This window comes from Arachis ipaensis, chromosome B9 (genome assembly GCF_059453495.1).
Source record: "Arachis ipaensis isolate K30076 ecotype BB chromosome B9, ASM5945349v1, whole genome shotgun sequence".
Taxonomy (NCBI): Eukaryota; Viridiplantae; Streptophyta; class Magnoliopsida; order Fabales; family Fabaceae; genus Arachis; species Arachis ipaensis.
In genome coordinates, this window is record NC_142444.1 from 600242 (window position 1) to 627029 (window position 26788).

Genomic DNA, 26788 nt, shown 5'->3' on the forward strand with positions numbered 1-26788 from the left:
GTATTACATGGTTGAAATGAATTTGGAGGCATATGATTATATATATAAGAATATAATTATTTTGACCAATTCACATAGATGACTCCATTAGTCCATTCAATTTAACTATTCAGATGCATATATGCCTGTTATATTGAGCACAAGTAAATTTTTTAATACTTCATTTGTTTAATTTCCCTTCTTTTTGTGGAGGTTGCATGACTAATTTCTACAAGGACATGAAGAAGCCAAATCAATTAATCATGATTCATGCACCACTTTAATTTAGTTTAATGTTTTTTTTTTTGTTGGAAAACAACAAACAATGCAATGATATTCAACATGTGATCACAGCGCTAAGCACCGCCCCAACCAAAAATAGACATCCTTTTTAAATAACATAAATAAGACAGACAAAATATGTAACCAACCACTTATTTTATTTAGGTTAAATTTATCCAAACTGGGAAAATGAATAAAGTAAAAAAAAATTAAAAAAATTTATTTTAAAATTAAGATAATAGAATTCATACAAAAAAAGAATCCAAATTTAACATTGATTAAATATTTACTTTCTTATTTTATTAATATTTAATTTTATAAATCTATCATTAAGATTTCTTTAACTTTTTCATAACAATTAAAGCAAGAACATTATGTCTAATTAATTCAAAAGACAGTTACAACATTAGATATTAATTCATTCAATTGATAATTCTTTGGCATGCAACTATGCTAGCAATATAATTGTTAGGTTGAAGGATAATAACAAAGCATAATTTAATTGTAGAGTAAAGTATCGTTTTTGTCCCCAATGTTTGGGGTAAATTCTATTTGTGTCCTTAACGTTCAAATCGTTCTATTTGTCTCCCTAACGTTTGTAAAAGTGATTCAATGTTATTCTGTCATTAATTACACATCATGAGCGCTTTAGTTTGAGTTTTAAAAATCTCTTCTTGAAATTAGAAAACAAATGTCTGGGATAGAATCGATGATCTATTCCAAAAAATAGCTCATTAAATGTTGAAACTAATTCCTACAACATTTATATAATTCACTTTTCTAGCGACATAATTGAATCTAAACACAAATAGTGGATATAATATTAAAATCGAACACATCCAAATGAGACTTAATTGAGAATGAATACATCCAAGTGAGAATAATTGAAAAATATAATCTGATTTGTTAGTATAATTGATAGTAAGATAGCATTAAATCACTTTTATAAACGTTAAGGATACAAATAGGACGATTTAAACGAGACACAAATAGGACTTACCCCAAATATTGGAACAAAAATGATACTTTACTCTTTAATTATAAAATTATTTTCCTCTTCCTTAACTATATTCTCTTGCATGATTTTTATTTATTTTTTTATCTTTTAGTTCTGTATAATACAACATTTTTAATGCCAATGATAAGAATATGGTTGGCAAGCTAATCATTGTTAATCCAAATGACTAATAGTGCTCTAAATAAATATATGCCAAACTCCTCACCCAGCCAACCAAAACTAGCTAGACCATGCAAGATATTGTTCTTTAGTTAAAGGGTTAGTATCATCATACCAATTCTCAGCCTCTAATTATTTTTTTAGTTATAAACTTCCTTCATAGAAAACACTTTTTTAAAACTTTATATTGTCCACTCCAAAAAATAATTAAATAACAAAATATGTTTGCTTAGTCGGCACTCCTACAATTCTAATGATGGCTCTGTTCTATCTCTCCTACTCTTATCAAATGAATCATTATTGGTGTCCTATTGTCAATAATACTTTGGAGAAAGACGGTGAATTGATTTTTTCAAATAATTTAAACTATTAACTTTTATTAATTTCTTATAGTATTAGCTGACCGTTAATTTAAAAAGGATATTATTTTAAATAAAAGTGATTACTTATATAAAATAGTTTTATGTAAAAATAATAGCTAAAATATAAAATATATTATAAAAAATAATTTAATTAAATATGTAAATTCACCTAATAAATTTTAACTATCACTTTATATAAAAATTATTTTAATAATTACCTTAATTAAAAAGTGACGACTCACATATAATTATTTTTATAAAAAAAATTATTAAATAACTTTTATTCATTTCTTATAGTATTAGTTGACCGTTAATTTAAAAGGGTTAATATTTTAAATAAAAGTGATTACTTATATAAAGTAGTTTTATGTAAAAATAATATCTATAATATAATATATATTATAAAAAATAATTTAATTAAATATATTAAATCACCTAATAAATTTTAGTTATCACTTTATATAAAAATTATTTTAATAATTATCTTAATTAAAAAGTGACGACACACATTTAATTATTTTTATAAAAAAAATTATTAAATAATTTAATATATTTAATTAAATTATTATCTAATAATTTTTGTGTATTATTTTTATATTAAAAAAATTATTTAACTATTTAAGTAATATCTTAATATTTTAATAGTGATGAGGTGGAAGATAACGAGTAGTTTGGTTTCGTAGCTGTTGGGCTCCAAATCCAATAAGAAAAAAGGAGCTACAAAGAGGAGGGTCCCACAAGCCCAAAATGTGAAACGGCGAAACCGTCGAGTCGTTTGGAGCCACAACTTTTGCAGCACCTGCTTCTGTGTATTCCAGGGTCAACCACGTGTCCAACACTTCAAAACACATTCTTCAATACTTGCACAGTTACTCTTTTGTTTTTTACTGCCTAACCCCACTTTTTTATTTCACTAGTACTATCCTCTATGTTTTTGTCAGTAATTACGGTACTCATCTTTAGTCGTTTCATATTTTTTCAAAGTGTACTTTTCCTTTCTATTTTATTTTTTTTTATTAAAATTAGGAAAATTTGGATCTATTACCTCTTAAATAAGTATGAGAAGACTATGTTATTTGAACTATAATTCATTAATTTTTTTTTATTTTGCTACATAATAATAATAATATATTAAAATAAGTTATTAAAATTAATTATCAATTATTTGTATATAAATATATGTTTAATTTAATTTATTTTTAATATATATTTATATTTTAGTATGTATTTTATATCAAAAATATTATTTGTAGACTAAAATTAGTTACTAAAATCAATTACTAATATATTTGTATATAAATACATGTGTGGTTTAATTTATTTTCAATGTGTATTATATTCTCACATGTATTTTATACTGATAACTGACTTTGATAGCTGATTTTAATATGGTGGAAATTCAGATGCAGTCGACTTCACGTGAAGTTGATACCTGAAAGCCGTTAGATGATTTGACTGATTTGACTAAATTTTCATCTAACGGCTCTCAGATATCAACTTCACGTGAAGTCAACTTCGCCTGAGTTTTCACCTTTTAATATACACGTTATTAGAGAATCATTAGCATCAATTTAGATCAATTAGTATCGTCTATTTTTATATAGTATATCTGTATATTAATGATAGAATTCTATGCTTTTATATAATATATCTCATTTCATATTAGTAGCTTATTTTGATAACTAATTTTAACACAAAAATATTATTTATATACTAAAATTAGCCACTAAAATTAATTATTAATACATTTATGTATAAATATATATGTGATTTAATTTATTTTCAATATATATTTATATTTTAATATATATTTTATATTAATAGCTCATTTTGGTATACACGTAATATAGTCTATTTTAAAATACACACTTAGCATAATAATGCAGCAGTGCAGCACTGTGTGTCTATAACTAGAGCTGGCATTCCCAGTCTAAATGGAACACGTAATCACTTCTCCATTGAAAAGTCGACACGTGTGTAAGGGGGGTGGTCAAAGACAAATTGTCTGCTGGTTATGGAAGCGAAAGTGGTCCTCGAACATTGAATCAGGAATCATGAATGAACCAGAAAGATATACATTCTTTTTCATTAGATTAGATTTGGGGACCGAATAGTATGTATGCAATTTAAACTGCATAGCAAGGGTACTCTTCTATATTATGGGCATTCAAGAACAAAAAATATATGACAAATTTCATTCATTTTTTCTGGCTATCTATTTTAGTTCTTGTTGGTTTAATTAGCTAGCTATATGAAAGGTGAAACACGTTTTCAAATTGGACGCATGAAAATTGAACAGGATGATATTAACGATATAAAAAAAATGAGGTAACGACAGATGCTGCCAGTTTGACCATATGATAAGGTTTTTGTTTTCTTGATAGTGAGCATATGATAAAGTTAGTCACCTCACTACTGTCCTTGGAAAATATTTTCAGAATCTAATTAAGTTTATTTTAAATTTTTAGTAGAAATTTCGGGAGGAACCGATTGTCCTAGCGCGATATCGTCAAGAATTTTTTACTATTGCATGGAAAGAGGTTTATCTCCGAAATATTTTTCTCTTTTAATATTTTTCTCAGATGTGTTAGATATCAACGGTGACTCATTATTTTGATGAAAAATTTTTTCGGACAGAAGAAGATTATTTTGTATCCATTGAGCAAAGACGAATTGTAATTGTATAGCTGTATCTGAAAACATATCTTGGGTTTCGGATAATTTAAAAAAAATATATGCTTATGACAATGACGATACGTCACAATTTATGGGAATTCGTATTCCTAAGATCATAAGATCTTTTGAGAAGCGAAAGCAGTTCCGCTTTTTCGGTCCAAAAAATGCATTGTGGGAACGGAATTGGAACGCCAAGTAGCCTTAGATTCGGAACTTCCGCTATATTTTGTTTTATTTTGAGTTCTTTAATATTATTAGGTTAAAAAAGAAGCATTTTTTTTTACCAGAAAATAATTTTTTTTTATAAAAGTAAATTAAGATATCAACATAGTAATTTTGCTCTGTACTCCGTATAATTTGTTGCCAAGCCTTATTTGGAAGGATTTTTTTTTTGCCCCCATAATAAGATAAGATAACCTTGTAGCCTTTAGTATTTTGTTGGTAATAATTTACGTGAATCATACTCAATGAACTTTGATTTGAATACAATTTTTAATTGCTTAACTAGGTATTCCCTGTGAGTCACAAATCCACCTGTTTTGTTACTTAGCCAAAAATAAATGAGAATTAAAGACAACTAATGGGGAAGCAAGTAGAGTAGTAGTGAAAATTATTGAAGAATATAAAAGGTGTTGAGAGAAATCCAATAGATTCATGAAGTGTTCAATAATATAATGCTGGGCAAAAGAGTAATTTCCAATTCTCCATGGCTCCACGGAACTGGAACTATTATTACTGAAAATATCCATCATTTTTGTGCTTGATTTTATTTATTTTAAATAAATCTGTGAACGTTTTAGAGGCTTCAACTTTATGTGATAACTAATAAAAACAACATTACTGTAATAGCTAAGTGCATTACTGTGGTTTATAATTTCCATGAAAAATAAGTTCTATCCATGCATAAAACTTTACGGCAATTTTTAGCAATATCCAAAAATGGCATTAAAAAAATAAACTCGAAGAATTAAAAATCTAAAAGGTGTAAAATTGAACAGAATAATGCTAAGTAGACAAAAAAAAAATCAGAATTTGCCTTATTTAGTATTAATTAATTATTATAATAATTAATAAATATTAAATAAAACAAATTACGACTGTTTTTGACTGATTTTCTTTGGTTACCAAACATTTTCGATTGAAAATAATGAACAACTTGGCAAAAGTGAATATAATCCCGTGAATGGAAGGGATATAACATAACTCATATAAGCCAAAAACCATGCAATATAGAATATTCTAGAATCTAACAGGGTAAATAATGACAAAACAAACAATTTTTTTTCTTTTAAATAAAAGTACAAACAAATTAAATAAAAATGAGAAAAAAGGAAAACTAAAATGGTTATTATTACTCATGGATTTGATTGAGAAGTGATGCAAGCGCTGAAGCGCTAATGAAACATTAGAGTTATGTTATTTTTATTTTCTTTTTAAATATTGAGATTGATAAAATAAAAAATAAAAATCTAATTATTTTTGAATTAAGATAATAAAACATATATATGACTGATTTTAAAAAATAATGATATATGTTATTTTTTTAGAAAAATGTATAGTTCAATGTATTTCTAATAAAGAGTGACGTAAGTATATTTCGAAAAAAAAAGAATCTTTTTAAATTAAAAAGTTTAAATATATAATATCAATATAAAATAATTTTATATATATTTAATTATATAATATTATATTAATAAAAAATAATTATATATATATATATTTAATTATATAATATTATATCAATAAAAATAATTATATTTTATATTAATGGTATGAATATTCTATAAAAAAAAAAGAATGTAATTGTCCTAAAATACTTATAAGTATGGAAATTTAGGTGCAGTCCTGAAGTTGATAGCTGAGAGTCGTTAGATACTTAGATGATTACTGATTTGACTAAATTTTTATCTAACGAACTCTCAACTATCAACTTCATATGAAGTCGACTGCACCTGAGTTTCCACCACGTGAAGTTGATAGGTGAGAGTCATTAGATGGTTTAACTGATTTGACTAAATATTTATGTAACAACTCTCAACTATCAACTTCACGTAATGTCGACTGCACCTGAATTTCCACCGTATTAACGGAGTAGCTTCAATGCTTGATCATACATGAACGTATTATTAATCTGTGTGTTTTGCGATTTGTAGTAAGTAGTAAGCACGCTCCTACACCACCATATATACCCCCCTCCTCTCTTCTCTCTTCTCACCCTTTTCCACAACAACAACAACAACATCCTTTCTCTTCTTCTATTCTCTTCTATCCTCCCTTTGTTCAAGTTGAAGTAATGGTGAAGGACGTTGAGGTTGCTGAGCGTGGATCCTTCTCAGGAAAGGACTACCAAGACCCTCCACCAGCACCACTCATTGATGCTGAGGAGCTAACTAAGTGGTCCTTCTACAGAGCCTTGATTGCTGAGTTCATAGCCACCCTCCTCTTTCTCTACATAACTGTTCTCACTGTCATTGGCTACAAGAGCCAGACTGACACCACCGCCAACGGTGATGTCTGCGGCGGCGTTGGCATTCTTGGCATCGCTTGGGCCTTTGGTGGCATGATCTTCATCCTTGTTTACTGCACTGCTGGAATCTCAGGTTCTTCTTTCTTCCTTTTTCTTTTGAGGCAAAGTTTCTTTTTTTAATCTTTAATTTTACACCCATTTAGCTATGAATCTTTTCCTAGTAAAGGCTTTTCTTAGTCTCAAAACAGAGGATGTTGTTCTGTTCTGTTCTGTTCTGTTCTGTTCTGTTTTTATTGCTCTAAAAGTTTTGATTTTTTCTATCAGGGGGTCACATTAACCCAGCTGTGACATTTGGGTTGTTCTTGGCAAGGAAGGTGTCTCTGATCAGAGCCATATTGTACATGGTGGCTCAGTGCTTAGGTGCTATCTGTGGAGTTGGCTTGGTCAAGGCCTTCCAGAAATCTCTCTACACCAGGTATGGTGGTGGTGCTAATTCACTCAATGATGGTTACAGCACTGGCACTGGTTTGGGTGCTGAGATCATTGGAACCTTTGTTTTGGTCTACACTGTCTTCTCTGCCACTGACCCTAAGAGGAGCGCCAGAGATTCTCATGTTCCGGTAAGAATTTCACTTATTCATTCACTTATTATTAGTCTTCTGTGTTCTGTTTTTGCCATATTTTTGTCAAGCATGGATTTACTCAGCCCTTGTAGTTTGTTTACAATAAATTATTACAAATTGGTTATTGGTAAGGAAATATCAAATATATCTTGTGCTTCTGTAGATTTAGCTAGTTGAGGATAATATCATTGAAATTTAGGAGTCAATTTAATTCTGACCTTAAATTTTAGAGACTAAATCAAGTATTATTTCCATGAAATACTGATAATCTCACTTATTTGTTGCTAATCTTCTACCAATTTAATCTTCCCAGTTCAGTTAGCCACAATTATTTGAAAACTTAGCCATTCCTTTTCTATAATTTTGTACATGCTGCCAAAGTGTCACTCATTATTTTTCTGTATGAAATGATGATGTACAGCTCATGTTATCATGCCATTTCCGTTATTGTGCAAAGTTTTGGGCATAGTCAACATATATAATTATTAAATACTAATAGTAGTGCTAGCAGATTTATATTTGATCAACATTATTTGTTTTATTTATAATATATTGTATACATCATATGATATGAAATAGTAGAGGGTCCATCCTTCATAATTAAATCAGTTCTTACCCAATTAGATTCCTTTTTGAGATTGGAAACTATCATTTCTTTCCACCACTTTTTCTCTAGAGACTTCATCCTAAAGAAACAAATTAGGTTGGTTTGGCACTATTAACTGTTAATGGTTTTTTTTTTTCCTTTTATTCCTTGTTATTAAGCTTGCCTTTCCTTGCTTTCTACTAGTTTATTAATTGATAGTTTTCAATACAAGAAAGTTGGCAACCTTTTTCAGATGGCATATAAGTAATTTCCTATTGAATCCATTCCTTTCTTTCTTTCACCAAAATTACCGGATGCATTATGATTTTAGTGAAGTGAAATGGTAGCATGATTGAGGAAAACAGACCCACTAAACATCTATAAATTTTGTGGTGGTGGTTGATTTTTCATGACTTGTCACATTCAACAATTGAATCTCATCTAATTTTATTCCTCTCTTGAGAAAAGTGGATTCTACTTTGGTTAACATTTCTAAGGCTTTGCTTTTTTAAATCTTAGGGACTTGAAAGCATAACATATCTTTTCTTAACCATTGCGTGTGACTGTGTTCAAGGACTAAAATTAAAGCCATCATAAATAATTGTGTAGGGGTGAGCATGGGTAGCGGGTACCCGATTATCCGTCCAAATCCGAATCGAACCAATTAAATTGGTTCTGAAATCAACGGGTAATTGGGTCCAACCCGAACCAAACCGACGACTTTTGTTAGTGATTGGTTCGGGTATCGGTTTTGGAGGTGGGGAACCCGAACCAACTCGCGAACCCGATCATATATTAATTAAATAAAAAAAATAAAAAAATATATATGGTTTTTCCATTAGACAATGATTATTCATTATTAATATGTTTGGATTTTAATGAGTTTAGTTTTTAATGTATTTGGTGTTTAACATGTTTGGATTATTTCTATTGATGTTACATGTTTATTGTACTTGTTGAATTTTTAAGATAAAAATTTGATTTTTTTTTTTATGAATTTCAAAGTCATTGGGTACCCAATTACCCAAACCGAACCAATCCGTTCTTAATCGGTTTGGTTTGGTTCGAGTACATGTACAAAAAAATGCAAATCCAAACCAAATCGAACCAATTACATTTTGATCGGTTCGGTTCTAATTTTACCATAAACCTGAACTAAATCGATCCGTGCTCACCTCTATAATTGTGACAATGATGTTTAATATGTCATTTTCTCAATATTGCAAAATCTAATGGGAATTTCCAGCCATCATCATCCACATTTGTCATTATCAGCTTTTGGCTCCTCAATTAACCTTAGATTCTCATGTATCCACAGTTCTTTCTTCTTTTTTTGTGGCTTTAATTCAATGTGATCAAAGGTTTCTTATTAATTATTATGTTGCATTTGTGTACTATTCAGGTTCTGGCTCCACTTCCAATTGGATTTGCTGTGTTCATGGTTCACTTGGCCACCATCCCAGTCACTGGAACTGGCATTAACCCTGCAAGGAGTTTTGGAGCTGCTGTTATCTTCAACAAAGACAAGCCCTGGGATGACCATGTTAGTAACCTTTTCTTTTGCCAAAGTATTTTATTTCCTTTGGCCACGGACAACTGTCGAATCTTTGAACAGACAGACAGTTATTCGTGGCCGGAGGGAATATTCTTTTAAGTAAAACATTGGTTGCATATTTTGTTGGCTGACATGTAATTCCTTGTGCTCTTGTTTAGTGGATCTTTTGGGTAGGACCATTCATTGGGGCAGCCATTGCAGCCTTCTACCACCAATTCATCTTGAGGGCAGGTGCAGTTAAGGCTCTTGGATCATTCAGGAGCAATCCCAATGTCTAATGAGCTAATCTTAATTAGTGCAAGTTAAACAAGATTATTGAGTTGATGATGATGATGATGGTTGCTACTTGCTAATGTAAAATAATGTGAAGTGGTTGTGCTTGTTCCATTGCATGGTCCAAGGTTTCTTTGAACTTTCTCAACTGCATTCTCTTCAAGGATAACACAGGGTGTAGGGTGGGGGTTTGAAGATGGTGGATCATTGTAGATTCAAGTCTCTTTTCAAGACAATTAAGGGAGTCTTTTGTAAAATCCCTTTTGTCTTTGCACAAACACTTTACTCTGTGTGTTGTTTTCTTTTCTTGGTTATTTTCCTTGTACTCTATTCTATGTTAATGAAAGAATATTTTAAGAAAAATCAAGGTTTACTTGCTGCTGATTTGTAACATTATTTATAAATGAATCCCACCTTTTATATGCCAACTAATTATTAAATTAACGGCATATCTAATGAAGTAGTACTTTTAATTAGCTCAAGTTTCAATGCTGCATAGATTAGTATTTAGTGATCACTGATTAGACACAAACATTATTCCTAAGTCATGATTTTCCAAGTTTCATGATCCTTGTATGTTGCTTTTTATTTTGGCTAGTGTACAGTGATAGCACATAATTCAAACTTGGAAGGGAAGTGAAAAATGAGTTTAAATAAAGAAAAAGGAGTTTGACTCAGAAGAAAATTCAATATACTAAAATAATAGTTGGTGCATGTATAAGACAAAATTTAAATTTTCGACACTTTTTTTTTTTTTTTGGTTTCCCACGGTATCCCCCAACCCAGCAGGTCAAGGACTAATCCGTCGCGGTACTGAGCTCCATTTAAGGGTTTGCCGCTGGCCAATGGAAAAAAATTTTCGACACTTATTTAAACTTAACCAATCCAAATTGATTGGTGCCCGAAGAAATTTACTTTTTGGTTGTACCAACAGAAACTTTGTACAAATAGTGTCATTGTAGGAATATCTGGCCCCAAAATAAAAATATGTAAAAGAGCCCATAACGTTTTTCCTTTGGGCTTTGATCCTTTCTACAAAAACGAGTTTCTTTTAGTGTTTGGCCCAAAACCAAAGTACAAAATCCAAATCGAGAAACAGAAGGGGTAAAATCGTAAAAGGACCAGTATTTAATTAGAAGAATTATGAATAAAATGGAAAAATAATTTCACACTTGTCAATTGCGATAGCATAAAGCATATCTTGAGCTAAGAAAGGATCTGAAAAAAGAGAAAAAGAGATGCATCTATGGCCATCGAAGAATCTGAGAGATTCCTTCAAGCTCTCATACATAAAGAGGCTCGAATGGAACCACCACAGAATGCAACAACAGAAACAGCAGCAGAAGCAGAAGCAGAAGCTTTTGGATGATGAGAATCAGCAGCAGGTGCAGGTGGAGGTGGACGGTGACTCAGCATCCCAAAACGACGGCGTTTCCTTTGCTTCCATGTGCCAAGACCTCATCTTGCTCCTCTCTTGCTGCTACTGTTGCTTCTGCTGCGGTGGTATCTACCTCTCTAATCTAACCCTCACCTTTCTTTCTTTTGGCCCTATTTTCAATTTAATTGCTCGTATATGATATCATTAAATTATTTAGAAGTTAGATCTAATTTTTACTTCTTTAACACAGTTGATTTTTGAATTGTAATCTTGTGTTTTTCCTCTGAGTGAAGTAGCTAAGCTGTAATTAGTTATGCAGGTTAGTTAGAAATAGAATCAGTTAGTGACAGCTGGCAGAATTTGTTATTCAGTTGTAGTTAGTTTCTTATAGCAATGTATATATATATATATATATATATATATATATATATATGTGTGTGTAAAAGGTGTGATTCATCACTAATCAACCTCTTGAGGAATCTCTCTTCATCTCCTTAGAGCTCAGAAATTCCACAATGATCATTTGAGTTTTAATATGATTAATCTTAAGCGCACTGAACTTGCACTTAATTTGCACGTCCTTTCTAATCTAAATTGTGATTTGTTTTCTTTTGACTTGATTTTGAAGCATGCGTTGAAGAGAAATAAGCAGTTACTCCTTGCTGGCCTTCTATTTGTTCAAAGTACAGGGACCAAATTCTTGAAGCGTCTTGTCGGTTTTCTTGTAATATTCAGATTACATCATACCATACACTATACAGTGTACTAAATACATAATTGTGGTGTGACAAATTTGTAAATAATGGGATAAGTTTTTGTCGTTGTTGTAGCAAGTGATCTATTTGATTTTTGTTTTGTTTTTATTTTTTAATCTTTTTTTTTTATTTTTTAATCTTTTACAACTTCTCGCATTATGCTTGAGGCATTCCCTCGGGTTTTAACAACTTGCTTAAATTAGTGATAAGAAAACAACTAATGTTCTTTTAGTAATTATATAAACCATTGATGCCTACTAAACGCCAATATGTGGAGTTGAAATCCATTTTGGTCCCTGAAATTTTCGACCGGCTCCAATTTCGACCCCCAAATTTATAGTTACCCAATTAACATCCTCAAATATTAGATTGTATTCCAGGTTTGTCCCCTGTAGCTATCTCCATTAACGGAGATCTGATGTGGCACGTTAAGTTGACAAAGTGTGTATTCACGTAGCACCCAACTTGTCAGAATGGATGTGTGATGAGTGAATGACGTGGCAAAAGTTGAATGAATTCAATTTCTCTAGCAAAGTCTTGAACATATTGGGAAAAGAGGGTTGCAAATTGAGTTCATTCAACTTTTGTCACATCATTCACTTATCACACATCCATTCTAGCAAGGTGGGTGTCACGTGGATACACACTCTGTCAATTTAACGTGTCACATAAGATCTAGATAGCTACGGGGGCAAGCGTGGGGCACAATCCAATATTTGGGGGTGTTAATTGGGTAACTATAAATTTGGGGGTGGAAATTGAGGCCGATCGAAAATTTCAAGGGCCAAAACGGTTTCAACTCCCAATATGTGTTGCAGGAATCAAATGTACTCACGTATGTATATAATGAGAGAAATATCATTGGATGTAATTACACCGTTATTTTATATGTTCGTGATCTTGATAAAGATTCTATATGGAATTCGAAATATTAAGGAATAAGGACTCTTCTTCTTTTACAAAAATAACCGAATCTCCTATTTATAGACATAGTCACAGATATTAACCTCATGATTCACAGGCTAATGATATTTATTGTGAAAATGTAATTAAAAATTAGCTAAGAATAATGAAAAGAAAATGTGAGAAATAACATAAAATGCTTTGGTAACCTTATGTGGTCATTATTTAACATGATAATTACTTAACACGCAGTGGAAGCTCCTTAAAGCATGGCTAGAGACATGGTAATAACTATGCAATGCTGTTGAAAGGGTCAGTTGGGGATTTCAGATCTATTTTGCAGTTTATGCACTGTTTTCTTTGTTGATTACAGTTTACAAGTGCCTTATGGTGTGCATGTTCTTGAAGAAATGGATGAGATTGTTGGACACATTGAAGGCAGATATGACGTATCATTGGCAGACTCCACCATGATGTGGATTGTGCAATACGGCATGAACAAAGCTCAAGAAAGGATGAAGACGAAAACCGGAGTCATCGAACGCTTGAATGAGATATCAAAGTTCTATGAATTGGCAGTGATGCAGCTTGAAGGATGCCTCAACATTGTTAAAGCTGGGACAGAAAACAAGTCTCTAGAAAGCAATCATGAAGAAGTACTTGAAGAGCTAAGAGAAATCAAAGATCGCCTCCAAGGTCGCCTCGAGGAATCTGAATTGGCCATATCAGAGAAGGACAGAGAGTTGACAGAGCTTAAAGAAAGAGGGCCAATGTCTCCGTCTTCCGGCCCTGGAACTGGGACAGCTACAAGTCCAACTTATGAGAATGATCAAACAACAAGAAACAAGCATAGTAAGGGTGATGTCCAAGAATTAAGGACTTGTATGGATCAACATATCCAAAACATGAAACAAAGAGTTGAAACAAAACATGGCAAGTCAGGTGAGGCATCACAGCGTGGCATCGACAGGAAAAAGATCGAAGAGATGGGTTCAGACATTGGAATACTAAAGCAGACTATGGATCTTGCTTTTACCAAGATGCAGAGTGCTCTTGTCTTGTGTGAGATGAGGCCAAAGGAGAGGCAATGGAAGTTGGCAATTGAAAAAGATGTTATGTCTATTTTGATTAGAAGTTTCTTGAGGGAGTTTCAAGAGAATGCTGATGCAAAAGAGAGGAAGAAAGAGGATCAGGTTCTGAAACATTGGCAGGAGCATTATTGGCCACAAATGATGAATGAGGTTACATGTCTGCAGTATGAACTTGCCAATTTGAATGAAACATGTGCTGAGGATTCTGACTGCTCGGCGCTTTCTTCGCCAACCAAGGCTTCCCAGGACGAAGGATGTTTTGAAAAGCCAAGGTCTCCTAAGAAGGTGGATGAGGCAAAGCCACCAAAAGTGGAAGAGAATGAAGATGGGAGTAACATTGTTGCTAAACTGATAAAGAGTCATGAGTCTATTATTCGCAGAACGAAAGAAGAAATGAAACTGAGTAAGCTTGGACTTGCACAAGACAAGAAGGCCTCATCCTCCAAAATAAGAAGGGAACGCCTCAAAGAAAGAATCCGTGCCGTTATAGAAAGATTGGATAATCTTACAGATAGGAATGATGAGATGAGTGAATCTTTTCGTGAAAGCAAAACGCTTCCACGGAGGAGGTTATCCGAAATATATGAGACTGATATAGTTAACAAGGATACTGATCACTGGGAAAGCACCTGGGAGAATGAAATTGGAGTATTCAATGCAGAAAAAGGACAGTTGTTAACAACAGAAAAGAGATATAACACAATGGCAAGGTCAAAAGCACAAGGCATTCATGGTTCTGTAGGTAAAGGTATGGTGGAAGAATTTAATAGTATATCATATAGTTCTGTCATTGAGATGCTAATACAGGAGAGTGTTTTTAAATGCTACTTAATTAATCAGTGGAATGAATATACCGAAGAAAATATCATTGAAAGGAAGATTAGTGATGATATAATTCGGGTTCTCTTCTCTGAGGTAGCTAAGGATATCAGTTCTAATCCAGAATTTGCCTTAACCAAGTGCCAGTGTGGTAAAGCTGAGGAATATGGTGTACAAGTACAACGTTCGACGTGTAGTAACCAAGAGGATGAAATAGAATGCACCATAAGGGAGGATATATGCTCGCTTATGTTTAGGAAAACTTGTGAGGAATTCAACACAGTAATGGAAGGCTGTAATGTTGACAGCACAGTAAGAGAAGAAATATATTGGATTGTTTCTGCAGAAACGATGAAAAGTTTCGCAGATATAGCCAGTTATGCTTCAAGAGAGAAAAGTGATAACAACACCAGTCTTGTAGATCAGTTACAATTTATAATTACAGAAAGTATTCTGAAGGAAGATGTTAGCATGGTTGTCTTCAAAGCCATGCTTAAGGAGTGGAAGAATGAGGCAGAAAACTACTACATGGAGAACTTGATAAGGGAGCAGATACACCAATTCATAATGGTTGAGACACTAATTGATGCTATTCTGTTATCCATGGAAGTCAAATCACAAGGTCATTACAACATAAGTGGAGATAATTATCCTACTGTGATGCTAAATCAAGTTCTGGCAACACAAGGAGAAGAGAACATGACCATTGTATTGCTAGAGTCTCTACTTAGATGTTTTGAAGCTGGAGAGACTCTGCTGCTATGTGCACAATCGGAGATCAATGAACACAGCAAACAACTGGACTTGGGTTCTGAATATGGTGACCTACATGAGCATGAAATATTTGAAGATTTGATAACTGGGGAGGAAAGAACTTTCTTTTCACTAAATAGCAAGGTAGAAAATGTCTTGCAACAATTAGGTATAAGCAAGGCACTTCTAAGGGAGTTAGGCAGCAACTTAGGCCACAGACTAAGCAACTCAGAAAGCTTTCATCATCACACGTCATCTATTGAAGAAGAGTATCTGCATCCTGCTTCTTCAGTTTTCTTGCCCCTCTTGAATCTTTCACGAACATTTCCGGAATTTGAGGTGATGGTAAGCCAAAACTTACAGATGATGACTGTGAGGTATTTCGAATTCCAATGTTTTTTATATGCATAACAAACATGTACCAATCTCATGCTTCCTCTTATACTTTCCCAAAAATATGCTTATAGATTGGAAAAGATGAAGTGTTGTTTAGATTCGGTTATTGAGTTAGTTGATAGCTTGAGAAACAAACAATTGCTTTACCAAAAGGCCTTCATCAGAAGGTGCCAGAATCTCCAAGATGCTGAAGCTGAGGTATATATCACAATCTCACACTCTTTATGTTCTGTATTAATAATTAGTTAGCTAAATAAACAGTAAGCACTCACAGTTATAACATTATTGAAAATGGTCAAAATGAAGTTTAAATTCTGAAATACAGGTTGATCTTCTTGGTGATCAAGTGGAAGAACTGCTAACATTACTTGAGCAGATATATGTAACACTTGCTCTGCATGCACCAACTTTGCAGCAGTACTTTGAGGTAATGAAATTCCTCTTCTATTTGATTTCCCAGTTAAAATCATATCATATTCTTAGTTCACATGTATCTTTTCTGATTCAATTGTTCTAATGTTCAACAGGTCTCTAACATTTTGGAACTAATAAAAGCAGAACTGATAAGAGGAGCATCTCAGACACTTGCAAGTGTAAACTAGAGAATAGTGACTTTAACAATGAGTACCAATGTATTGTGCTCGCTATAGAAAGTAACTGAAAAAGTGATTGTACTTTATATTTTGTTTTGCAACAGTGATAAAAGTGTATAATCATTAAGATAACATTGTATCATAATACCATTTATGAATAGAATTAAAAGTTGTATAAAACACTTTATGATACAAGTGAGGGTCTCCCCAATAGTGGAATTAATTACTGCAGTTTAAGTGACCTTTCTTTGAATAGAGAATCCAACAAATTGTAGCGGAATATACAAGAAATGATCTTAAGATTACAAAGGAATGCAACAAAAGAAAGTTACAAGACCCTTTGAAAAAAAAAAATCAATATAATAATTTGGTCAAAGAAGATCAACATAAGAGTATGAAAAGTCTACCAAGACTTTTAAACTATCTGTTTCAAGCTGTCAACTAATACAGTTATGTTCAACCGTCTCGAGATATTCATAATTGAATCATAGGCCACTGCAATTTGCAGATTTCAATTGTTGACACTAATATAATAGTAGCACATTGTGTTTACCATTGGAATTTCTAAAAATTGCATGCTTCTGTCCCTCTTAATCTTCAGAAACATCCAAGGACCTGTGCCAAAAACTTTGGAAATGTTGTACCATGAAAGACGTCAAAAACAATGTTTGGATGAGGAGGACAAAGAGTAGATTCTAATAAGCATAGAAATTTTCTCCATCTTGAAGTTGAAAAAGCTTGATGCCTTTAAATGCTGGTCATGCCTTGCATATAGTGTAAGAACAAACACCATGGCAAGAATAATGAGAAGTAGCTGGGTAAGTCTCCTAGTACTATATCTAGTGTCAACAAATTTGATGAACTCTTTGGAGGCTCAGCTTATGTCACCAGGATCTGCACCTGCACCTGAAGGACCAGCACAAGCACCACAAGGTCCGGCACCAGCACCTGAAGGCCCGGCCTCAGCACCTGCACCTGAAGGCCCAGCATCAGCACCTGCACCCGTATCTCCAGCAGCAACACCTGAAGGTCCGGCATCAGCACCTGCACCTATATCTCCAGCACCAACACCAAAAGCTCCAGCACCAACACCTAAATCATCTCCAGCACCAGCTCCTCCTGCTCACACTACACCAGTGCCAGCACCTGCAAGTCCAGGGGGTGGAGGAGGCTCATCTGGTCTGAGTGGTGGACAAAAGGCAGGAATAGTAATAGGAGTGCTGTTGGGAGCAGCTCTGATAGGATTTGGAGGGTTGGTTTACAAAAAGCGCCAAAGCAATATCAGAAGAAGCCGATATAGCAATGCAGCACAGGACTTCAATCTTTGAATTGGCTAGTATATATCTTGGTTCTTCTGTTATTCTTTTTTTTTATGTAAGGTCATTTTTTTTTTAATGGTTTAATAAGAACTGAGGTAGAAGCCTTGTTCAGAGTTGCATGGACATTATGGATAATCAGTTTTAACTTTGTTCTTTAGATTGAGAATCTGAAAGTATGCAGTATAAAAGTACGAAAATAACTTTTTGTCCATTATAAAATTCACAATATATAAAATTTTCAAGGCACCTTAGTATTCAAAATAGAAGAAAAATGGATATTTATGAACAGATTACAGATTGAGAAGCATATTGTATACATCCTAAAGAAATTCAAAATCATCCAGCATAGTTCAATCATGCAGAGTTGAATGTAATGAGCAAGTTCTATATTCCTTCAACAGTGCTTTCACAAACTATCAGCACCATGACATATCTCCTCTTTCCTTCAAATCATCCAGCATAGTTCAGTTGCCAAAGCAGGAGGGAGTGCTTTGTAGAACCTACTTCAGTCCCTCTCATAAGAAACCAAGAAATATATTATAGGTGCAATGCTAGTAAATCATGAATAATTTGCTCCACCACAATGCCACATGCAAATAGTCCAACCACAATAAGTGCAGGCCTAGCATTTGACAACTCCCTTTCCCCAGAATGTTTGGATTCACCCTTGTCCATTGCCCATGCCATTGCGGGTGGAAGAACTCCATAGAGCACTGACATGCAGTAGCCCCCCTAATTCAGAATCAAGCATCAACAGTCACAAAAATGCAGAATTGAAGTCTCTTATATGTAAATGACTCTAGTATACTTAAACTATTGCATAAAGGTTAAGCTATATCTTTTGGTCTAATAATAAGCACTTGATCCAACAATGCTTAAGAACCAGACCATCTCAATGAATATATATTAAAGACAAACTAATTCCCAATGCCCCATTAAAGATAGAATACCCTCTTCCTCAACTTACAGCAATATCTGTGGCCGCAGAGAATGCATCTGGAAATGTTGTTGAGACAAACAAAGAAGGTGCAACTACCATTGTGACAGCTGTGAGATTCACCTTATTCCTTCCCCACCAATTTCCCTGCCCAACCAGCTCTGTTCATCAGTTATAACGATTGTGATCATGTCACATAGTTTTTATTCTCTGATCAAAATGTTCTAGTTACATTACATATATGTAAAAAATTACCTTTTGTGCTGAAGTGGAATGCCAAGATAAGCTTTTCAGTTGCTCCTTAAAGAACTCTGAGAAGGCCAGGAGGGTGCCAATAAGAGATGTGCCTAGAGCTAAAAGAGAGAATGCTCCAACCATAAGTGGAACACCACTCCATCTCACCCTAAGCCATTGACATTTATGAACTTTTAGTTATCCAACTTCCATTTCTAAATTCCTCAGTACTCCAAATTATTCTGCAGAAGCTGAATTACCTGTATAACACCTCAACCGGATCAATTACTTGTTCAGCTTCAGCTGCTAAACCAAGTGCAACTGCATCCCAGACAAGCAATGTCACCAGTGGAACAAGACTACCAAGAATAACTGAAGCTCTTATGCGGGTAAGATCGCCTTCCAAATAAGCACAAAGAACTGTAAGGATTTGAAAAAAACAGTTACTGATCTCATGCAAGAGTACTTAGGGAGAATAATAAAGCCAGATAAAAATTTTCCGATTCTTACCTGGTGTTATATCATGATACACAAGGGAAAAAATAATTACAGGAATGGTTGGTGGAACTTTTGTCCAATCATTGTTGCCCCCTACTCCTGACCATCCCCCAAACAGAACAGCTACCACCTCAATAGCCAATAATAAACCTGCTAACAAGAATCTAATGTGTGTCACACTGACAGAATAACACAACATTTGGTGATCTTTGGTCATGTTTACACAATGCCAATAAATGAAAGTAAGAAAAGAAATGGCTCTTCCAAAGTTTTTGAAGGATGTTAATAACAAATCACAATTCACAAGCAGGCATAGTTCAAATGTTTATGTACCAATCATGGAAGCAGTTAGATATTGGTTCACTTGATCTGTGGCACGAGTTCCTCCAAAGCAGACGAGCATTGCGAAGAGCGAGGCAAATAGACAACCAGAAACTGGTGCTGGGATATTCATCAATTTGAAGAGGATCTCCCCAGACTTGGAACAATAGGCAACCATGGAACTATATGCCAAGAAAACATAAGCAATAGTTGCTAATGATCCACCCCAAACTCCTAGTGTTTCTTGTGCCATGGTTCTGATAGAAATCGCCTCCAACTCATTGTCTTCCTCTTCCTTTTCTTTGTTTCTCATCAGAGCCACATTGATTTCAACTAGCAAAAGTGCTTCAATGAGGAGAAAAACCCAACATAGAATCACTGATATAGAACTTGGAATAAATCCCTGCAATTATATATGTGTATGGCACAATATATTTTATGTGTAAGAACTAATTTGATTGATAATTAACACATTACACTAAGATACACAAATATTTCACTTTTATTCACATATGTATACAGTATCCATAAATGGTAAATTATAAATACCATAAACTAATTTGATCTAAGCTTAAAGTTATACAGACTAAAATTGAGAGTTTATTTGAGAAGAGTGAGTATTGTACAGCAGGAGAGGCTTTCTGTGGAAGTACAAGAATCCCAGAACCAATGCTAGTACCAATGATTAGAGCTACTGCACCCGCAACACTACCCTTCTTATTGGTCTTCTCAGCAAAATTGCTTAACTGAGTGCAGCATTTCTCTGCCTTTCTAGCATAAGAACCCTTCTTGCTGCAACTCACTGATGGCTTTTGCTGTTGTGGCTTGAGGAAGTAGCACAAACAGGTCCCATAGCTACTGCTTGCAGGAATTCAAGACATATGAGGGAACTTAAGAGAATATAAGTTTGAGAATTGTTGTGAAACATGTCATACTTGCTTGTTTTGAAGCTAATATTTGTTGTTCTTGTTTTCCTTGGTGGATTTGTTGCTGCCCATGATGAATTTGCTTCTGCATGTCTCTGAATTTTGAGATGTAAGTATGATGAAGAGCGAAAATGAGTAATGCATTGTGAATCCATGAGTGGACAAAGTGACACATGGTTAACATTAATCAATTGCTTGTTCTGTGAACGGATCTCCAAATATCTTGGAAAATGGTCCCCACCATGTTACAAGCCTACAAAAACACACGTTTTTTTGGGGTCCGGGCTTGATCCAAAGGACAAAGCCCACACAAACAATATATGTTTTGTATTTCATGTGAAGATAATTCCTTGGGCTTCAAGGCCTTAAAAATTAGATTTGGAACTTATGAATACCCAAAGCCACATATATAGGCCCAATGGGCTTTTTGGTAAGAAGGCCCAATGTTGGATGCGAAAGTAAGTTACTAGTAATAGTTTATGGAAAAGTCTAGGAGCAGCAACTTTGTTAAATTCTGGCCAGCATGTAACCAGCAAAGAAAAGTGAGTCATTGGATGAAATCTCACACCAATCACACACCATTAAAACCATCATTGATGGCTATTTAATGGCTACAAATCACAAAAGTTGCTGTCCCTAGCATTCCTCATAGTTTATTTATTAGGTGTGTAAATCATGACTCAAATAATAATGATAACATAATAATAAAAGGCGTGAAAACAAAGAATAGCGTATGTTGACCAAATTAAAATAGTATTTAAGTTTATTACACTATACATTATTGGGACAACATTTTGGATAATGACCACGTCACTTATCCATGATCTTGTCCAACTAATAATCCATTGGTGATATGGCAATTTCGTGTTTTGTTTTTATGTGCTGGTTGGTTTATTGGTTGCGTAGGATGTTAGTTATTTGTAAGAATTTAATCTATAATTATGTAGTTATGGTTTTTGTACAAAGACGGGTATAGCTAACCAAAGGTGTACTTGATCTCAGCTAAAACTAATTTAAAACAACCAGACGATCGTGATAGGATGATACATACACTATAATATTAAAAACGTGGATTATGACATAACACAACACTTGGAATTTTAAGTTTGAAAGTTTGAACAAACAAAAACGCCGCAACTGAGCGAGGCGTCAAAGAAAGGTATGTATGTTTGTATCTCTGCTTAATTCAACATACATTCATCACTTTCAAACTTGTTGACAATTCTATTTTTCTTTCTCTTCGTTTTTTTGTTAGATTGAATCCAATCCCATGCAACACACAAGGTAACCGTAGCTTGAAGGTTCAGCTCAAGAAAAACTAATTAAAACTATTTCGTTGATTCTGTGAAGAAATGGATTCTAATAATCTTGCCGATATGGAAGAGCCGAGCATCGACACTGATAAACTCAGCTATGAAATCTTCTCGATTCTCGAGACAAAGTTCCTTTTCGGTTACAACGAACCTAAGCTCTGTTTACCGAAGCAACTCGCTAGTCCAACAAATTCCGATCCTGAACGTCTGCTTCGGAGTCAGCGTGGCAAAGTATGCATCCTCGCCATCGACGGTGGCGGAGCCATGCGTGGAATCCTCGCCGGCAAAGCTCTGGCTTATCTAGAGAACGCGCTCAAGAAGAAATCTGGCAACGTTGACGCCAGAATCGCCGATTATTTCGACGTCGTAGCTGGCTCCGGCGTCGGAGGCATATTCGCCGCGATGCTCTCCGCCACAGAGGATCATCAGCGGCCGATTTTCCACGCTGACGACACGTGGAAACTGCTGGCGGAGCGAGGGAGGAGGTTCTATCGTCCGAGCTCTTCCGGCGCCCGTATGTTTTTCCGGCGGAGTTTCACTTCCGGTTCGACCGGACCTGCCACTGCCGGATTGGAAAAAACTCTAAAGGAAGCGTTTGTTTCGAACGGTCGAAGCCTGACGCTGAAGGACACGCTTAAACCGGTTCTCATACCGTGCTACGATTTGTCCAGTACGGCGGCGTTCTTGTTCTCACGCGCTGACGCGCTTGAGAGCGACAGCTTCGACTTTCGGCTCTGGGAGGTTTGCATGGCCACATCAGCTGAACCAGGGCGGTTCGATCCGGTTAAAATGAGGTCGTTGGACGGTCGGACCGGGTGCCTTGGGGTGGACGGCAGTTTAGCGACGGTGAACCCTACCGGGGCGGCAATTACGCACGTGATCCATAACAAGCAGGAGTTCCCAATGGTTAGAGGTGTGGAGGACATATTGGTGCTGTCTCTCGGAACGGGTCAGGTTTTGGAGCTGATGGAGTATGGCTACGACCAGGTCAAGCGTTGGAAGCCCAAGGACTGGGCTCGGCCCATAGCTCGAATCTCCGGTGATGGCTCCGCTGACCTCGTTGACCAGGCTGTCGGCATGGCTTTCGCTAATGCTGGCTGCACCTCCAACTATGTTCGAATACAGGTAGTAAAACTGTTTTACACTTATTTCGAATGCAAACACTAGTTATTATTCACTTTAGAGTTTAGACTACCATTTTAATTTTTAACCAAGCCTCAAGTCTTTGCTAGATTACAATTTGACATGTTTGTTTTGCTTGAAATGACTTAATTCTGTGCAAACAAGGTGATTATTATGTTAGGGATGTTTATGGTATAGTGATGCACGGTTGAATCAATTTTGTTCATTTCATAATCATGAGAATATACTATGGTTGAAATGAGAAGAGTTTATCTATTTATTTAGTTTTTTATAATTTTATCCCCCTCTCTTTGGGTTAACATAATGAGTGTTGGTGGTGCACATGATTTTTGGGAGGAACGGTGGCATATTGTTTTTGGTTGGCTCAGGAAATGAGATGTTTTCTGTGTTTCCCGTTGAAAGGTCGGTTGTCTTCTTGTGTGGTGCTGTGGTGGAGAATTGTTGGATTTTGTTTCTTTGTTCAGAATGTCAACAGCAAAACTGCTATTTGCCCTTAAGTTTTGGACTAACTGGTTCATTTTTGAGTTACCTAACTCGTGTTAATTTCGTAAACGTTAAAAAGGGCATTAAATTGAGTCAATTTCACACCAGATGAATGTCAGGAGAATGGGGTCTCGGTAAATGATTTTTGCCTCGTCTGTATGTTGCAAGTTGATAGGATCAGGTTTGGATAGCTGGATTTGTACTTCTTGTGAGTAAAGGGGATATCTATTGCTGGTAATCTCCAATACATTTTGTCCTATAAGAATGTATCAATAATAGGGAAAGCTTGGTCTTCATGCAATGAAATGTGCCTAGTCCCTCTGATGAAATGGGATGAATCATGAATGCACATTTGAAGTTGTAGGACCAAAGGGTGGTATTTTTTATAGCAAAAGCATTAAATGCTTCAAGGAGAGTCCTTTAAGAAGGCCTTGACTGAAAAATCCTATTCAAGTTGGTTCTAAGCAGCTATCATCACTTGAAATTTTGGCTTTTTATTTCTGTTTAATTATGTGTGTGCATCTAATCCTTCAATTGTTTTTGCCCTTTTGCTCTTTATAGAGCTCATTGTGCATATAGCAAACAACTTCTAAGTTCTAGACCCTTACTAAAATGAACACCACTTTAATGACACCATCTCTCCTTTAAGAATATTTACTATTACATGTTAAATTAAAAAAATGTTCTAAACAGTTCTTATGAACAGGCAAATGGATCAAGTATTGGACTAAGTGTACCCAACTTGGATATAGATACAAATTCCGCCAATGTAAAAATATTAACTGAGATGGCTGAGGAGATGTTGAAGCAAAAGAATGTAGAGTCAGTGCTCCTTGGAGGAAAGAGAATATCAGAGCAGAGTAATTCCGAGAAACTTGACTGGTTTGCCGGAGAACTTGTTCTGGAACATCAGAGGAGAAGCAGCAGAATAGCTCCCACTGTTGCACTCAAGCAAATTAACCCAAAGAATGCCTAGAGTTCTAAACTGTGTTCAGTACCAAGGTAAAGAAAAAGGTAATTTTGCTTCCTTGTTGATAAGGCTATTCTAAATCAGTAAATTGTTGTTTGATAATCAAAATCTTGAACTATGTAATATAGATAAAGTATTAGAACCTTGCTGTTTAATTTGATGCTATGGAACAACATTGTAGTCTTGGGCATGGGGTAATTCATGTCAAAATTGAAGAGGCTAGTGATAAAAAGTTAACAATGAGATGACAGTGGTGGGGTACATCCGTGGTCCTGAAAAGGTTCTTCTGATGTAATAATGCATTGATACAAGTTAAAAAATTATGGTAGGGTTGATGAGTGATCAGCAGTTCATTCTTTTTTGCCACCATGGTAAGACATTAAATTCATCTGCCCATTTAGATCGTTGGATTGAATTTTTTTTATATTCATCAAGACACCAAGTTTAGGTCCTATTCCAATTGAATTATTTTGTGGCCTGTCTTGTTTCCTCCTTTGGGTATATGATGAGCTGCATATCAGTATCACTTACAGCCAAACCTGACAAAATATTGGACCCTTTTGAACATTACAATGACCATTTCCATTGGTAATCTGTCTGCTATTATTCAAGCCACGTGCAGTGGTAGTTCACAGAATTAAATGTTCATAATTTAACAGCATCTCTTCAGGAGTAATTTTTTGTTGTATCATATATCAGTCTTTGCTGAATAAAAACTTGTGCTGATTTTCACAAAGCGATTTGCAAGATATAGAATTCTGAGTTGAATTTAGTCAGTGGATATTCACTTGGGCATGTTAAAATGAATAGACCAAACAAAATTTTCTTATTTACTTTATTTGGCCCAGAAAAAAATAAGGTGAGTCACTGCTCATTTGACTAAAGAACAGAAAGCTCCACACTTTCTCAAATTCCAAAATTTTTCTTTCGTTCCTTTAAGGTCGTGAATAGTTTTGCTCTGGTCTCTCTTTGTTGTCCCGTTGTCCTTATTTGTGAAGCAGAACAAATTATAAGCCACAAATTGTGTCGATCCCACACAGTAAAAAGCATTGTTTTGTTCTTTTAATAAATATCTTCATTGTTCTTCAAAGTCCTTGTTATTTATTTCACATGCAAAATGTTTTGATATCAAGTTCTACCTGTTTTGCAGGGGAAAACATAGGAAGCAAAAACTAGAAAGCAGGAGTAAGGGTAAAAGTAGAAGAAAATACAAGTTAGGGAGTTGAGTGCTAAAAGGGTGGAAAATGTCTGTGAATACTTTGCTCATCAAGGTACATATAGTTGAGGTGCCCACATCACATTTCTAAGTCAGAAGTGTATAGTATATTCATATTTTGAAGCATTTTTAGGATCAAACATGAATACGTTGTTTATACTTTTTTTTTTCTTTCTCATTTTCAAAAATCAGAATAGAGGTCCATTCCACTTTAGGGCATATTTAGTTGAAGGAAACAAATGAGGTGAAAATTATCATGCCTTGAAATTCATTTATCAAACATACTCTTGTAATATATCTTTTGAATTGTATTAAAATTGCTATTCAGCTTCTTATAAAGCTGCCATTATTTTGGACTTTTGGTACAATTGTTTTACAATGGGATTTAAACATTTCATATCATATATACTATCCAAATTATATTATATGATACTCAGTAAGTCTTTAAAAGTAGAGAGAGGAAAAACAGTTCTTTATGCATCATGTACCCTTAATTTGTGTGCTAATCACCTAATCTAGTGACTGGCTAATGAAACACCCTAGTAGCCGAAATGTAAGGTAGCAAGCTAGGAATCAAATCCTTGTCTTGTTGACTAGTATATATATGCGTTTTCACTTCATCACTTTCACATGTTCAATCATTTGTTATTAATAATCTACCATAAAAAAAATACAATTTTTCTCCATGCAATAAAACCGATAAGCAAGATATATTGAAGTGCCTCTCAAAATATAAACGGAAAAAGGTTAAAGGTACTAT

The 26788-nt window shown here is 34.5% G+C and overlaps 6 protein-coding genes across 9 annotated transcripts; 5 read left to right on the plus strand and 1 right to left on the minus strand.

The window, feature by feature from the left end:
* Positions 1 to 6559: 6559 nt before the first annotated feature.
* Positions 6560 to 10343, plus strand: LOC107645020 (aquaporin PIP2-1). The gene is made up of 4 exons (XM_016349018.3): positions 6560 to 7076; positions 7268 to 7563; positions 9555 to 9695; positions 9866 to 10343. Exons 1-4 carry the CDS (start codon positions 6770 to 6772, stop codon positions 9983 to 9985), a joined length of 864 nt encoding a protein of 287 aa, XP_016204504.1. The 5' UTR covers positions 6560 to 6769; the 3' UTR covers positions 9986 to 10343.
* A 798-nt stretch (positions 10344 to 11141) lies between these two features.
* Positions 11142 to 12206, plus strand: LOC148543491 (uncharacterized). The gene is made up of 2 exons (XM_088500503.1): positions 11142 to 11483; positions 11987 to 12206. Exons 1-2 carry the CDS (start codon positions 11219 to 11221, stop codon positions 12004 to 12006), a joined length of 285 nt encoding a protein of 94 aa, XP_088356629.1. The 5' UTR covers positions 11142 to 11218; the 3' UTR covers positions 12007 to 12206.
* Positions 12207 to 13288: 1082 nt separating this feature from the next.
* LOC107641583 (WPP domain associated protein) lies at positions 13289 to 16780 on the plus strand. Its single transcript, XM_021103398.2, has 4 exons — positions 13289 to 16056; positions 16147 to 16273; positions 16401 to 16502; positions 16603 to 16780. The coding sequence occupies exons 1-4, from the start codon at positions 13427 to 13429 to the stop codon at positions 16675 to 16677; spliced, it is 2934 nt and encodes a 977-aa protein (XP_020959057.1). The 5' UTR covers positions 13289 to 13426; the 3' UTR covers positions 16678 to 16780.
* A 562-nt stretch (positions 16781 to 17342) lies between these two features.
* On the plus strand, positions 17343 to 18042 carry LOC110262706 (uncharacterized). The gene has a single exon (XM_021103399.2). It carries the CDS (start codon positions 17460 to 17462, stop codon positions 17994 to 17996), a length of 537 nt encoding a protein of 178 aa, XP_020959058.1. The 5' UTR covers positions 17343 to 17459; the 3' UTR covers positions 17997 to 18042.
* A 134-nt stretch (positions 18043 to 18176) lies between these two features.
* LOC107645016 (uncharacterized) lies at positions 18177 to 21090 on the minus strand. Of its 3 annotated transcripts, none has more exons than XR_002347687.2 (8): positions 20913 to 21069; positions 20604 to 20835; positions 19990 to 20380; positions 19669 to 19806; positions 19419 to 19578; positions 19180 to 19327; positions 18955 to 19085; positions 18177 to 18719 (listed from the first exon to the last, which is right to left on the minus strand). XR_002347687.2 is itself a non-coding variant. In XM_016349014.3 (8 exons), the coding sequence occupies exons 1-8, from the start codon at positions 21056 to 21058 to the stop codon at positions 18525 to 18527; spliced, it is 1527 nt and encodes a 508-aa protein (XP_016204500.1). In that variant the 5' UTR covers positions 21059 to 21090; the 3' UTR covers positions 18177 to 18524. The 3 variants fall into 3 exon arrangements, 2 of the variants coding, with proteins under 2 accessions (XP_016204500.1, XP_088356625.1); XM_016349014.3 differs by having other exon boundaries at positions 18955 to 19071; positions 20913 to 21090; XM_088500499.1 differs by having other exon boundaries at positions 18955 to 19071; positions 19419 to 19557.
* A 657-nt stretch (positions 21091 to 21747) lies between these two features.
* On the plus strand, positions 21748 to 26367 carry LOC107645017 (patatin-like protein 6). 2 transcript variants are annotated; one of them, XM_021103395.2, is made up of 4 exons: positions 21748 to 22062; positions 22159 to 23341; positions 24549 to 24844; positions 25963 to 26367. In XM_021103395.2, the coding sequence occupies exons 2-3, from the start codon at positions 22256 to 22258 to the stop codon at positions 24816 to 24818; spliced, it is 1356 nt and encodes a 451-aa protein (XP_020959054.1). In that variant the 5' UTR covers positions 21748 to 22062; positions 22159 to 22255; the 3' UTR covers positions 24819 to 24844; positions 25963 to 26367. The 2 variants fall into 2 exon arrangements, with proteins under 2 accessions (XP_020959054.1, XP_016204502.1); XM_016349016.3 differs by having other exon boundaries at positions 21847 to 22062; positions 24549 to 24856.
* The last annotated feature ends 421 nt before the right edge of the window (positions 26368 to 26788 follow it).

Excerpts from the sequence above, each read along its gene's own strand:
- LOC107641583 (XM_021103398.2), top strand. The coding sequence starts at position 13,427 with ATGGATGAGATTGTTGGACACATTGAAGGCAGATATGACGTATCATTG. Across the intron at positions 16,274-16,400 it reads TCCAAGATGCTGAAGCTGAG|GTTGATCTTCTTGGTGATCA; the intron begins GTATATATCACA and ends TCTGAAATACAG. Across the intron at positions 16,503-16,602 it reads CTTTGCAGCAGTACTTTGAG|GTCTCTAACATTTTGGAACT; the intron begins GTAATGAAATTC and ends AATGTTCAACAG.
- LOC148543491 (XM_088500503.1), top strand. The coding sequence starts at position 11,219 with ATGCATCTATGGCCATCGAAGAATCTGAGAGATTCCTTCAAGCTCTCA. Across the intron at positions 11,484-11,986 it reads CTGTTGCTTCTGCTGCGGTG|CATGCGTTGAAGAGAAATAA; the intron begins GTATCTACCTCT and ends TTGATTTTGAAG.
- LOC107645020 (XM_016349018.3), top strand. The coding sequence starts at position 6,770 with ATGGTGAAGGACGTTGAGGTTGCTGAGCGTGGATCCTTCTCAGGAAAG. Across the intron at positions 7,564-9,554 it reads CCAGAGATTCTCATGTTCCG|GTTCTGGCTCCACTTCCAAT; the intron begins GTAAGAATTTCA and ends TGTACTATTCAG. Across the intron at positions 9,696-9,865 it reads ACAAGCCCTGGGATGACCAT|TGGATCTTTTGGGTAGGACC; the intron begins GTTAGTAACCTT and ends GCTCTTGTTTAG.
- LOC107645016 (XM_016349014.3), bottom strand. The coding sequence starts at position 21,058 with ATGGATTCACAATGCATTACTCATTTTCGCTCTTCATCATACTTACAT. Across the intron at positions 20,836-20,912 it reads ATTAGCTTCAAAACAAGCAA|TAGCTATGGGACCTGTTTGT; the intron begins GTATGACATGTT and ends TCCTGCAAGCAG. Across the intron at positions 20,381-20,603 it reads CACAGAAAGCCTCTCCTGCT|GGATTTATTCCAAGTTCTAT; the intron begins GTACAATACTCA and ends ATATAATTGCAG.
- LOC107645017 (XM_021103395.2), top strand. The coding sequence starts at position 22,256 with ATGGATTCTAATAATCTTGCCGATATGGAAGAGCCGAGCATCGACACT. Across the intron at positions 23,342-24,548 it reads CCAACTATGTTCGAATACAG|GCAAATGGATCAAGTATTGG; the intron begins GTAGTAAAACTG and ends TCTTATGAACAG.
- LOC110262706 (XM_021103399.2), top strand. The coding sequence starts at position 17,460 with ATGGCAAGAATAATGAGAAGTAGCTGGGTAAGTCTCCTAGTACTATAT.